This window comes from Populus euphratica, unplaced genomic scaffold (genome assembly GCF_000495115.2).
Source record: "Populus euphratica unplaced genomic scaffold, PopEup_1.0 scaffold62.1, whole genome shotgun sequence".
Taxonomy (NCBI): domain Eukaryota; kingdom Viridiplantae; phylum Streptophyta; class Magnoliopsida; order Malpighiales; family Salicaceae; genus Populus; species Populus euphratica.
In genome coordinates, this window is record NW_011499939.1 from 121,764 (window position 1) to 135,722 (window position 13,959).

The 13,959-nt window shown below is 34.9% G+C and overlaps 3 protein-coding genes across 3 annotated transcripts; all 3 read right to left on the reverse strand.

Moving 5' to 3' along the window:
- Window positions 1–926: 926 nt before the first annotated feature.
- Window positions 927–6,052, reverse strand: LOC105136773 (protein CHUP1, chloroplastic-like). The gene is made up of 7 exons (XM_011042242.1): window positions 4,845–6,052; window positions 3,423–4,358; window positions 2,932–3,063; window positions 2,410–2,591; window positions 2,200–2,311; window positions 1,584–1,733; window positions 927–1,295 (listed from the first exon to the last, which is right to left on the reverse strand). The coding sequence occupies exons 1-7, from the start codon at window positions 5,628–5,630 to the stop codon at window positions 1,215–1,217; spliced, it is 2,379 nt and encodes a 792-aa protein (XP_011040544.1). The 5' UTR covers window positions 5,631–6,052; the 3' UTR covers window positions 927–1,214.
- Window positions 6,053–8,465: 2,413 nt separating this feature from the next.
- Window positions 8,466–9,763, reverse strand: LOC105136774 (uncharacterized). Its single transcript, XM_011042243.1, has 3 exons — window positions 9,609–9,763; window positions 8,854–9,013; window positions 8,466–8,756 (listed from the first exon to the last, which is right to left on the reverse strand). The coding sequence occupies exons 2-3, from the start codon at window positions 9,010–9,012 to the stop codon at window positions 8,709–8,711; spliced, it is 207 nt and encodes a 68-aa protein (XP_011040545.1). The 5' UTR covers window position 9,013; window positions 9,609–9,763; the 3' UTR covers window positions 8,466–8,708.
- Window positions 9,764–10,673: 910 nt separating this feature from the next.
- On the reverse strand, window positions 10,674–13,643 carry LOC105136775 (mRNA turnover protein 4 homolog). The gene is made up of 8 exons (XM_011042244.1): window positions 13,503–13,643; window positions 12,908–13,073; window positions 12,460–12,550; window positions 12,305–12,363; window positions 11,746–11,806; window positions 11,297–11,387; window positions 11,119–11,195; window positions 10,674–11,009 (listed from the first exon to the last, which is right to left on the reverse strand). The coding sequence occupies exons 1-8, from the start codon at window positions 13,528–13,530 to the stop codon at window positions 10,893–10,895; spliced, it is 690 nt and encodes a 229-aa protein (XP_011040546.1). The 5' UTR covers window positions 13,531–13,643; the 3' UTR covers window positions 10,674–10,892.
- Between the last annotated feature and the right edge of the window lie 316 nt (window positions 13,644–13,959).

The following is a 13,959-nucleotide window of genomic DNA, read 5'->3' on the forward strand; positions in this document are numbered from 1 at the left end:
TGTTCTTTAAAAAATATTAAATTAATAATTTTTTATTGTTTTTTAATTTAATATATTTTGCCAAAACAGTAAAAATACTAATATTTTCACTTGTTCTTGTTATAGACAGTTTCATTGTTTTGAACTGTTGTTTTTTTCAAGTTTACCGGATTGACCTACAGGCCATTGGCCTAGTTCTCTGGTCCATGACTGGATTTTCAGTGGACACCCATGCATCAAGGATAGTGTCTAATGGTTATTGGAATAGTCTATCCATGGTGATTTCCCTTTTCTTTGTTTTTACTCTTTGGATCATCTGTCATTGCTGTTGCCTTCAATGGCAATTTGACATGGAGCTAGCTTCCATTTTCGATCAATGAGATGGAAATCCAATTCCTTCCAACCTGACAGATTTTTGGCATGAGAAGAAGGGTTGGTTGATTGATTGGTTGGTTATATCATCATCTTGACTTGGTTCTGATGAAGTTTCCTGGAACTTGAACCTGAAAAACATTGGCATGAGAAGAAGGGTTGGTTGATTGGTTGGTTACATCATCATCTTGACTTGGTTCTGATGAACTTGAACTTGAAAAAAATGTACAACGGCCAAGAAGCATGAAAGCTTCAAATTCAAATGTTATTTGTAAGTTCCTGTATCATCATTTTGGATGTGAGTTCTTAAGATCCCCAGTCCCAATGTCAAGAATCTGATAGCCTCCAGTAATCTGGAGAAGCCCTTTTCTGAATTTGAACATCAACTTCCCAAGCTTGCTTGACCAGTAGCTTTCCAGACAGAGGGATGATCTAAAGAATTTGCATGCCTTGTCTAGTTATTTGTCTAGAGAATTCAAAACAAGCCAAGGAGCTAACTGAACAAGAGCAACTGCTCCAAGAAACTGTCCATGACCGCCATGTGTGCCCAGAAAACAGCGAGGGTGGCTTCAGTGGACAAATCTGACAGAAACCTTCCAGATAGAAACTTGAGTATGAACAGTTGTACGCTTTCTCATCAAATTTTTTACATTCCTTTGTTTTAAGAATAAGTAAAAAGCACAAACAAAATTGCTTCCTATATTACACACAAAACTTGTACAACTTTCAACTGTTTAAAACCCTGAGCAAACCACACCATACATACACTACCCCAGCCAGATCTTCACTATATAGATTAGATATCCAAGTAAAGCTTATTGAGATGGCAAGCCCGAATTGCTCCCACTCCCCACCATTCATCTTTACTTTTTGTTAAGCAGGTGAGCAAGGTTGCGAAGTTCCTCAAATGCATGCATTGTTTCTGCATCAAATCCTCCAGCAAACTGCATAACGCAAGAAAAAAATCAATAACTTTTGCCATGCATCGTTCTATTTCCCCTTCATGAACACTACTTAGATGTTTCAGCCATACCGCTTCCTTTTTTTAGTCTCAGCTGTTTCTGTACCCCTATCTATGTTCTTAGTAAATGCCAACCAAACCAGACAGTTCAGTTCAACAATCACGTTCTAAATGCTACTTTCCATTAGCACAAACAGGCATCTTATTGATGCTTAATAGAACAAGAAAATATAAAATGAACAGCCATTAAAATGCTTATCACGGTACAAACCTGATGGATTCTGAAAGCAAATCTAACCCCTTGAAGCAGCATATAGTCCAGAGCTGGGTCTTTTTCTAGCGCTGCTGCTGCCTTAGACTGGATTTCCGTGGCTACCCTCTTCATGTACTTCTTCGCCAACTTAACTGAGCCAAACTTTATCTACAACACAAAATTAGGAATTCATTTCCACGTGAAAGTCAGTAAATACCTCTTTTCTGAAATGAAGCATGAAAGGATTGGCAGGGAAGATCTGTTATTAGAAAATGTCTAGAAAGCATCTAGAAAGTAAAACCCTAGTCATATGTAGATTTACCATTTCCAGAAATCATTTGGAAAGTAAAAGCCTAGAGTCGTATGTAGGTTTGGCATTAACAGTAAGTATAAAATCTTAAATTGTTGAGACTAATTTTTTCCTCAACTCTAATAATCCAAACGCCACTTCTTTTCATATCAATACCAGGCTTTGCTGCTTGTTCACCTCTAGTACTTTGATCCAATACTCTTATGAAGGAGAAGGAACATAATTCATTTTTTTTTCTTTTATTGGCCTAAATCTTGTAATGTTTAACTTGTATAGTATTAAAAACTAAACAAAAAAAGAATGGAGTGACTTAGTGAAGCTTACCTTGCTAATAATCCCATTGTCAAGCATCCAATCCGAGGGAATTTGGGATTCTTTGCAATTGCGCATCAAGGACTCTCTTGTTCGTAGAAGGTTATAAACTGTATGTTCCATCCTGCAGATGATATCCAATTAATATATATCTATAAACGGGAGATTCGCCACAAAGTGAATACTATATATCTGCCACAGTGCAAAATTTCAGATTCTTACTTCTCAGACAAAGCAACCATTTTCTTTAGAGCAAGGTCACATGGAACTCGGGGATCATCCTTGTAGTAAGACACCTCAGACTCCAATTTCTTGAGATCACTAAACCCAAATGCTGCTTCTCGCAATGTGTCAGCTTTCTTTTCTGGCCAATCAAAGTGCTTCAGGACTGCCCTTTCATCCACCTTCACATAAACGAATGGATTACGAGGATGATATGAAATCCTTTTGTCATTACTGTGTACTATTTTCCCCTGTTAATTCAACTCGAGAAGTATGGATCCCATGTGCATATAGAAGTTCCCTACTTCAAATTCCATGTTTCATGGATTTTCAAGGTGATTGTAGCCCATGTAAATGCTTTCAAAGTATATCAAGTACATGCTGTAAAAAGTGTTATAGCAGTTGCGGAGCCGTGACAGCATTTGTGGGTTTTCTTCCTAACTTGCTTTATTCGTTGCCTATGGCAATAGAATTCTATGGAATCCTTTTACAAATAAGTTATTCTATCCGGGAAAAACTTACTAGAAAGCCAAGTTCATCATCAAGCCACTTCACAAATGCTACAACATCTTCAATGTTCTGGTAAACTGCATTATTGACCTCTCTGATCAGAGAATTGACAAATTCTCCTTGAGTTTCAACATCTGCCTTAATCTGAGAGGAAGAAAAAAGAGAAAAAAAAAGAATCACTTTTAAGCATTTGAACTTCTATACCGCGCAGAAATGTCAAACTCTATGGAAAGAAAAAATCCAGAACTGTTTCTTTCATTTCATATCCATCTGACAATAGTCTGAAAAGAAAACAATACTTGCATTCTTACAGCAGCAAATTAATCCTAGAATGTTGCCAGCTTACAAGTACTTTTTCCATTCCTCTCTATTCATAGTAACGCAATAAAATTCAACATTTTTTTAACACAAATAGTGAGCTGCGATTTAATGAAAGGGCATCCAAGCTATTCAATGAAATCACTTGTCATTGACCTTGGGATTAGAAGTCAGAAATCACTTACAGCAAGCAAATGTGATGACCGGTTCTCAATCTCACCAATCATGTTGCTCCGAACATTCGCAACATCTGAGGCTTCACAGATTCCTCCATTTGAAGACTCCTTTCTGGAGTCCCTCTTCATCAATGAATGGTAAAACTCTACAACTTGAGGTGCTCGCTGCACCACTCCTGCTGTAGTGCTCCTCACTGAGAACTTCGGAGGCGGTGGTGGGGGAGGCGGAGGCGGTGGTGGGGGAGGAACTTGAGCTTGAACTTCCTCTTTAGGTCCAGTAGAAACAGAACATGAGGGTCTTGGAGGGGGATTTGGAACACGCAAAGTCCTTTTCTCGACATCTAATGGACCTACAATTTTGTTGGTCTCTTGGCAGTTTGCAAGGATTTGGGGTCTTTGCATCATATCCAACTCATACTTTTCGGAACTTACAAGCTCTACTTCGTTTTCCATTTCCTTTATACACATAAAAACATCAGATTGCCTTCTCCTATTCGGTGCCAAATCTTCTAAACAGAGCTTTGATCCGCTTATAGAGTGTCTTCTTCTAGGACTTCTCCCATCTTCCGAGTGGACCCAATTTTTATCTTGGCATTCTAAATTTGGCAAATCTTCATCAGTAATAGGCCATTTCTTCAACTTTTTAATAAAATTCTGTCTCATTTTACTATTACTTTCTAAGGAGTCATTACTCTGGCAAGAAATTGAGCCAGCAGATTCATTACTCCTCTCTACTGATTTGGGGCTTGAGACCTCGTCAGAATTCATCGTTGAGCATGAATTACGCAATTCATCTCTTAAACATGAATTGACCCACCTCAGATAAGCTAGCTCCTCTACCTCATTTAATCTGCTCATCTGTAGACCCTCAACTTGTTTACACAAATCTTCATTTGTGTGCCTTAGCAAAGATGTCTCAGCTTTTATTTTTGCAACAACATCACTCTGATAAATTCAATAGAGAGTTTAGTAATGAATCCTGGCTAGCTATGTTAAACTTAGTCTCTTCAAGCAAAAAGAAAGGAGAATTCCAACAATTTGACATCATTGGCCCACTGTTTGCTTTCCAATTAAATTCTGGAACCCATCATAAAAAAGTAACTAACAATGGATGTAGACTACAGCATGGATCAAAGAACTAGCTTGCCATCGTCAAGCCAGGATTAAAAAATGCCAAAAGAATTGAACTTTTAATATCAAGATGGAATTAAACATTGCCAAATTAAATCTATTTTGTTTTCTAGAAACAAACTAAATCAATTAACCATAGATTCTACTTAGTTTATCTCAAATCATTATTCTTTCCAGTCCCTAATGCTGAAAACTTTTAAATTTGAAAAACTTAACTTCATTTTCTTTTCTACTACAACATTTTATCATCAAGTAAACAAAGCATACAGAACGAAAGGAACAAGAATTGAATATTTATACCTCAGAAGACCTGGCAAGAGAAGCCAATTGAGACTCCAAAGAAGAGAGCTTGCAAGCAAGATTCCTCTTATCCATCTGCAGCTCCTTATTCAATCTCCTCAATTCCACAACTTCCATTTCAAGATTCCCCACTGAACTCTCATTCCCTTCCCTTTTCAATACCTCTTCATTTCTCTTCTCTGAAATCAAACACAACTCATTCACTTGTTCACAAAGACCACTTTTTTCAGACTCCAAAACCCCAATTCTCTTACAAAGCTCATCCACTTCGTTTCTTCTAGCTTCAAGTTCCCTTTCAAGATCCACTACTCTTACATTCCTCTTAACCTCTGATAGCTCTGCTTGTAACTTAAATTCCCTTTCTTTTGATTCTTGAAGCAAGCTCCTTAATTGGTCTAATTCCACAAACAAATCTCTTGACCCTGAAGATTGTCTCCTGTGATTGGCCTGGTAGGCTTGTGGGTGCGCCTGGCTTCCTGTAACTGAGCAAGTTAAATCACCAATAAGTGATCTCTTGACTCTTGAATGAGAATTCACAAGAGAGTTCTTTTGTTTTGTGGTCTCCGAGCTTGCTAGTGGAAGTCTCTTGGCTGTCACTGTGACTGTTTGCGTTTTGGTCTTTTTATCTGCTGTGAAGCCTTTTACTATATGTGAACCCCATGAAGACTTGATCTTTGAACCATTGTTGTTGTTGTTTCCTTTAATGTTTTGTGGCTTTGGTGCTTGGTTTTGATCAGCAAATTTTACTGCTTTCGATTTAGTTTCAACTGTGTTTTCTTCTCTCATTTTGTTGAATAAAAAAAGATCAAACTTTCACCTCTATAAAACCTACACAAAAAACAAAAAAGGGTTTGGACTTCTGATCATTCAACCTACAATCAATCAAAACCCATAAATTCTTCGAAGCTCAAAAATGGGTTTTCTTCAACCAAGAGGCTAAGAAAGGTCACAAAGAATCAAAGCAGAAATCATGGGTTGGTCCTCAATGGAACAGAAAGCTAGAGTCTTGATGGTGCAAGAAATTGAATTTGAAGTGGAGCCATGTACAGCGCTAGAAATGGAAGAAAAGAGTCCAGTTCTCAAGATGGACTCATAGAGTGGAGAGAGTGAAGGAAGGAGATTATCAGTTAGAAAAGGTGGCAGCTTTTCTTTATTACAGGATTTTGAACGTTTGAAATTTGAATTTGTTTTTCTTAAAAGAGAGAACATTTTTGTAGTTTTTGAGTTTGTTTTTGTTAGGGTTTGAGGACTTCGAGGGAGAGTGTGCAACGGTCGTTTTCTGTGCCGGGTGGGATCCACATTCCACGCGACAAGGTTGAGGTCAAAACATTTAAAGGGCCACTAATTGTCAGCTTGTTCATTCCTTCATGATGAGCTGAGCGAGATCGGCAGAATTTGTTTTTCAAAATATAATTTTTAATGTATTAAATAATATTTTTTACATATTAAAATTTACTTTTATATTAATATGTTAAAATAATTTAAAAAATAAAAATTTAAAATTTAAAAATAATGTTAAACAAATCTAACTTCAATAAAATTCATAATCAATTTATTAATCAGTTAATATAAAAATATAATCCAATATAATTTAATAAATAACTGGGTAAGAATTAATTCTATCAAACAACTTGATTTATTTTATATATCAATTTAATTAAAATATAATTATTTTTAAATTACTCTTTTGATTAACTTAAATTTTGAATTATGTTACACATTCAAAGGTTTAACTTAAATTTTGAATTATGTTACACAAATTTAATCTAAACTCTAACAATTTCAAAGATAGAAGTTTGAGCCTGCTTGATCAGTTCCCACTCTAATATCACAATAAACTAAAAGATAGTTGATTGATTGTGATTCCCAACATAGAATTTGTGATTTTATATCTTTCCAAAAAAACAAAAATTAGTGGCAGATACTAGGTACTAGATACTAGATCCTACACAAGATTCTTGTAAGTATATAATCATAAATAATAGAGGGTAGCCTTTTCATTTAATCAAGAACTTATGTTTTTTAGTTCAGATTATTTAATTTATTTCAATGAATTTTGTTATTAAATTTAATACTATTTTTTTAAGAACTTCAGTCTAGTTTTAGGTAGCATTTGACTAAAAAAATGAGTTATTTTAGGATTTTACTATATATATATATATAGATTACAAGTTGTAATTCTCCTCCTACATCTTTTTTCTTCTTCAGCTCCTTTTTTCTTTTGTCTGGCTTATCTTCATAGCTTCTTCTCTTTCTTTCTTTATTAGTTTCGAATCTCTCTTTGTCCTGCATCATTTACTTTTGCCAAATTCTCTTTTCCAATTTGAACAAGCCGCAGGACGTTAATGATGGGATCTAAATCCTCTCAAAAGGGTCTCATTCAGCAAATTTTGATCTATTGAAGCCATCCATGAACCTGGAGGGCTTGATCCAGAATATAAGAATGTATAGACCAAATCCGTATGAAACCTGTTGAAGCCTAGGGATATGATTACGTGACAATAAAGCTTTAAAAGTGTTTTTAATATTTTTTTTTTAAAGCTTTAAAAGTGTTTTTAATATTTTTTAAAAAATTCTTTATTTTTATTTTAAATTAATACTTTTAATTTATATTTTAAAATATTTTAATATGATGATATAAAAAATAATTTAAAAAAAAATAAAAAATATATTATTTTAATAAATTTTCAAATAAAATATTACAAAACAACCACAATTATATTTTCAAACACAACGATTATATTTTTGAATGCGCCCTTAAACTACATTGACCCAAGTTTAAGTCCTGTTTTGTTTTGCTTGTAGTTACAAAACTTAACATGTAACCCGAGTATCCAACTCATACTCTTGGCCTGGGAAATCGAAAATAAGAAAAACATTTTTCAATTTAACATAATGGAAGTCACTCATATCATATACTACTCGTGCAACGCAATGCATACACATCTAACAAAATTGTAAGATGTTCCTGTTTAGGGAGATAGAGTGGCTTTTGGATCCTCACTCTCTAGCCTATATGAGGTCATATGATGCATCTAGCCTGCCCTGAATCACGAACGTCAGCTACTCAAGCTAAAAAACAACAGGAGGCCAGGTAGATGATTGAGGGGTTGTTTGAGACGCGCGACTTCCATGACTAGATTAAGAAATATATTGGAAAAATCTCTTCACCTTGACAGGGCTATTTCATGTACTGGCATTCACCACGACTCTGGTCCTTGCACTTCCCTGTCATCAATAATGAGCTTCTTTCTGGGTGCACATCAGCACCCCATTTTCAGCTTAGAAGCCTGGAAATATGCAAGAAATTGGGAAAGGTACAAAAGAATAATGGCTACAGAATTTTCAGTCTTCCCTGTAAGGAATTCAGTGAGGGCTTTGGTCCAACAGCTTAACAGCTCAAATAACTGTCTCTCAGATGACTGAGTCGACCTGAACCCCACATACTCTTAAAAAACGCACAAGAAATCTAAACCTAACCAAGCGCTCAGCAACTCGCGCAAATAGTCACAACAAGTAAGAAGCAAGGTATGATTGCCTGGTGAGATTTTTTCCCCATCTTATCTTATCTTCCAATGCAACGACAGAGAGAGAGAGAGATTGAATGAGAATACACGGAGCTAGCAAAGAGGTCCAAACAACTAGGGAAACCCTGAAATTCAAACGTGCAGGCATTAAAGGTTAAATAGAGAACAAAGACTTCACCGGTGAAGTTTCTACTTCCATTGGTAGCTGCAGCCAGCCAGCCACCATGCAATTATTTAACAACAACCCTAGAAACAACACTATCCATATGCTATGCAAATAATCCTTCAAAACACGAGCACAAAGAACATAAAACCGATCGTGACACAAACTGCCTCCTCATTCCTTTTTTCCAATCCCTTGAGACATATTATAGATTCCTCGCCCCTGAAGTAAAAACAGATAACATGTTCAAAATTCATCTTAAGGCATGGAAAATCATCAGCAAGAGTTGGTACATAAAACAACAGGCTAGACCACTCACAATAAGATAAAGTGTGGTGCCTGCCAATGCTAATGGAATGGCAACAGAGGTGATCTTATCAAGAGGTCCTTTCAAATATGTGTGCTTGTGAATGCTTTGGAAATATCTCTGTTTCTCTAATAGCTTCTCACGTGGTCGAAATGGTTCTTCCATCGTCATCCTTAAATTTCAAATTACAACAAAAAATCCCAATCTTTTTAAGCGCAAGCACAAATCCATCATGTTTACACATAAACAACATCGAACAAGTATTGAATAAACACAATAACCAAACAATAGGGCCTAGCCAAAAAAACCCAGTTTCAGTCATTAAATGCAGAAGGAAAAAAACAGCCCAATTCACAGTAAGAGTCATAGAATTCTAATTTGGCACCCAAGGAAACCATCTTGACATGAAAAGATACTAATTGGGTAATTAAAAAAACAATCTTCACATGAATTAGATATTAATTGGGTGCCTTAAAAACAAAATATTTACATGGAAACTCTCAGATTTAATTGAAACCCATCAACTAAAAACGTTCGATAATCTAAATTCAGATTAAAAAAAAAAGATACAAACATACATCATAAGGCCATAATCAAAGCCTATAATCCAAATTCTGAAGTACCAAGCTGAATAAAATCTCAAAAATTTTAAAATGAAGGATTAATTCAAAGAATCCTCGGGAGGAAAAGTCCATTAAAAAGCCAAAAAGGTTAGGGTTTTGAGAGAAGGTATTGAAATGGATAGATTGAGAGAGAAAATGGATTACCTTGATGAATGGAGCTTAAGAAAGTCTGGTTAGGACCTGGATGCTGAGAGAGAAACCAGAGAAGATTGTCTGTGGAGAATTGAATGAGAGAACACAGTGAAGGTCTATTTTTTTGAGGTTTTTTTGTTTAAATTACACGTTTTGCCCCATAGTTTTGTGTAATTACACTATCACCTGTGATAAATTGAGAGAAAATCAATACACTATCACCTGTGATAAATTGAGAGAAGATTATCCAATATTAATAAGGATATTTTCACACAAACTAATTTTTTTTCTTTCTATTTTCTCTTTTTTTTTCTTCTCCCATATAGATATTTCTCAACAATTTTTCATGTAAAGAGACTAATTTCCTTCTCAATGAAGTAATTAGCCAGATTGATTATTCATGGTTGAATTCAAACCCAATATGAGAAACAAACCATGAATTAATTTTGTTGAAAAAAACAAAAAATTAATTTAAAAATATTTAGTATAGTGTTCTTTTGCAATTAGAATTACTAAGAAAAACGAATTGAAAGCTAGTTAAATTAAATTAGTGGAATTAATTAATTTCTAAATTAATTTTCATATAATGTATTGTTGATGGTGCTATTTTTTTCTTGGGGAATGGTATTGCTTAATTGTTTTATTCTTCAATTCCCCTTTCCTTCATTATTGCTCCTTGGTGATTACTTACTAGAAATTTATTTGTGTTCTTCCCATTCATGGGTTAACTCTCTTGCTCCTTAGGGTTAGGATATTGAAATTTCAACACATGATCACTTTTTAGAAATTAATTATTGATTTAAAATGAATAAAATACAAGTGAATTGCAAGCATTTGGGCCTAGGAACATTTTTTGAGGCAGCAAATGCCTAATAAAATGATTTTTTCTTCTTCTTAGTTTATTTTTGTTTTTTCATTTTGAAAAAATAAATGAAAATTTTTGTTTTTATTTTTCCTTCAAATTACTTTTTTTCAGTATTTTCATATCATTTTAACACATAGATATAAAAATAATAAAAAATAAAGAATATATTACTTTAATATATTTTTTCAAAAACACTTCTAAAAAACAATGTTACAGTAATTTAGCTCAAAGATAAAACATGCTCAACAATAAAATATCATGCTGTCTTCGATCACCAAAACTTACATGAAAGGATCTTGTTCCTGTATCACCTTGAACTACAAAAATTCAACACCTACTGCAATTAACTTCAATTATACAGGTATTCTCTCAACGATTTTGATTGATTTCACATGAATACCATTGCAAATAGTCAAACGAGTTGCATAGGTTTATGCTGATTCAACATCTGATTCATCCAGACCTTCTCTATAAAGCTCAAAATCCTCAGGGCTCCATCGGCAAATTAAGTGAAGTCGGAAGGTGGCCATCTTGGTGCCTAACAAGCGCTGAAATAAGTAAAATACATCAGCCACGTATCTTTAACCAGAAGAAAAGGAAAACACACTGTGAGCATACTAACTAGCAAGCAAAGTCAAAGGCCATGCCAGAACTAACCAGTATGCGAGAAGACTCAGGCGAGAGAGGCTTCCCCTCTTCACAGACAACAAAGTTGGAAACAAGCTCTATCACACCTGCAGACCACGATAAAATTAATAACAGACCTCAAGTCCTTTGTGCATGTGTGTTGTGCGTGCGTGCAAGAGACAGAAAATAGCAGAAAGCAATTGTGCACCCTTATTCAACCGAACAGGCATCCCTTGCTTGCGCAAAAAGGGCTCCATCTCATGAGTAAACTGTTCCAGGGGACCCTCCTTAAGTTCCACCTGTAAAACCCAGTACCAAGTTAGAATTACAGAACTTATACACAGTGCAAAAGAGGAGGTCATTGATTTATAACGCATCTAAACTACGCATTTATATTTTGATGAAGATGAAATAAAAAATTTGACTGTTTCCAAACTGGAGACTTCAAGTGGATGTTAAAAAAGGACAGACTGAAAAGCAAATTAAAGATCCACGATGATATTTTCCTTAGTCAATTACAAAAAGGGTATGTATATATAGTAATCATTATACATGTGCATGCATGTATCTAGCTATTTGATTCAATGCAGCAAGGCAAGGTTCAACCTATTCAACCAGCATGTAAGTCTACTGCCAGCCATAAAAGATTTTGCATACCGTTTCGGTTGCAGTGGTTCCCGTCCTAGCAAAGTCATATTCCTTATACTCATTAAACAACCTGCAAAAAAACAACTAAAAACATTTAACTCATGAAGTTGTATTTTTATCACAGAATAGGTGCACAAAATTGCCAGAAATTCAACCAAATCCATAAACATATTGTCAAGTACAAGCTCCCAATAAAGAACTAGAAGTGTTATATTATAAATGATCAGTGTATATGCCCCCCCGCTGACCCATTACATATGGCACTGCCTTACATCTATAGAACCAGATTATGAATATGGCCCTTTTGTCACAGGTAACAAGGCATTACATATGTGAGTGGTTATCATTTTCTCACTGAGGAACATCAGGTTTCCTCTTATTTATATTCAAATAATAACATAAATAAAAATTATTTGAGTAATTGAAGTTCCTTTCTACTTCATCAAAAAGATGACTGGAATAATTCCAATAACAGCAAGACACCAGGACCTCTATTTGGTTCCTCTATTTCCAAACAACCCAATAGAGTACAGGATGTAACATTTATCACAATAAGTACTAGGGTTACCTTTCAACTTCTTCTCTTGACAAGTTGGTAAGAAAAAGTCCAGAATCACCACATAGAAGCTAAGAGAAAAAATGCATAAAGAAAATGTAAGTCATCAGAATTCTTTATCAAGATAGAAAAATGTGAAACTATGGCTGTGTATATGTTCATGCTACCTTAGAAACTTTGTGAAGACCCGGCCTGATTTCATCAGCAGCAAATCGGCCCAGAGAAACCTGCATCACTTTGTTTGACCCAAGGAAGAATCTGACAAAACCATAACAGTAAGTTGGTTATGTATAGAAAACCAAGTGCTCAACAAATTGGTAAGATGTTGAAGAGCCAAGTGCTTGAAATTCCCATGAACTAAATTGTTTAAAAAAAATGAGGAAAACTTTTGAGGAAAACAAAAACACAAGGAGTTTCATTCAAGAAGATGGCTATCTTGAATCACATATAGTTAAACGGCATCCCCAAACAACACAAGGAGTTTCATTCAACAATCCAGAAGCAAACTATCTAACCCTTGAATTTGAGATTCCTCATGTTTCATTAATACAAAGAAGACAATCTCGGGTGGCTTGTCTTCTGCTAAAAAGAAACAAAAAGAAAATCAGAAGCTACCTGCTGGTTAATTTATGCTGTTCTCTGAACTCCTTGAATTTGAGATTCCTCATGTTTTCAAAACTAAACACATAAATAGAATTGTATTTCTCCACAGCATCCCTTATCGAATTCACTATAGACTCTTTATGCTCCCTCCCCTTCTTCTTTGTTTTTGATAATGTAACTGCATATCACACAACGAAACCTCTATAAATAACAAAACCGATCATCCATATTGCAAATTCTCATCTTCTATGACCTCAAAAGCATTTTTTATTCTTTTTTTTCCAACGGCAACATAAAGCATGAAATTACGCAGATTTTCTTGCCTATATAATTCAAAAGCAGCACAAGCTGAAGATCGAAAATACTGAAACACCAATTAAAAAAAAAAGTTGATCAAAACAAGTTCAAAATCCCCACAATTACTCAACAAACTAAACCCAAAAACTACAGCTATCACCCAGACAAAGTTACACTCAGTTGTCTTTTAAGCCTAAAACAACAAAATCCCAGACACCCACGAGCCAGTTTTTCTCTCATAGACTAAATTGCCCACACAAGATAGGTCACAGTCACGTATATGTGCAAATATGAGAAAGGCAGAACAAACCTGGCCTGTTACGCTTAGACTTAGGCATGGTTAGTTTACGAAAGGCGGCTCCTTTACTACTTCAAGGGACAAGAGAAGTTTATAAACGAGAGTGAAACAAAGATGCAAGCTTTGCTTGCTTTGGTTTTAGGGTTTTAGACGGAAATAGCAGACCTTTTAAAGTGCTACCATTGTAATATTAAAAAACAAAAGAGGGTATTTATGTCCTTATAAAAATAGCAATCTTTTTTAGATTAACGTGGGTGTCCGGTCAGCTTGCGCGCACCACGACTAATTCCACGGGCTTTAAGTTAACGATCAAAAAAAAAATAGCAATCTTGTATAGGTATATGGCCTCTGTTTGGTATTATAGTTATTTTTGTAGTTATAATTTTAAAAAAATAGTTTAATAAAAAGTATTTTATGTAAGATCCATTTTAAATTTTGATATATTTAATTAAAAATATGGTTAAAAAAA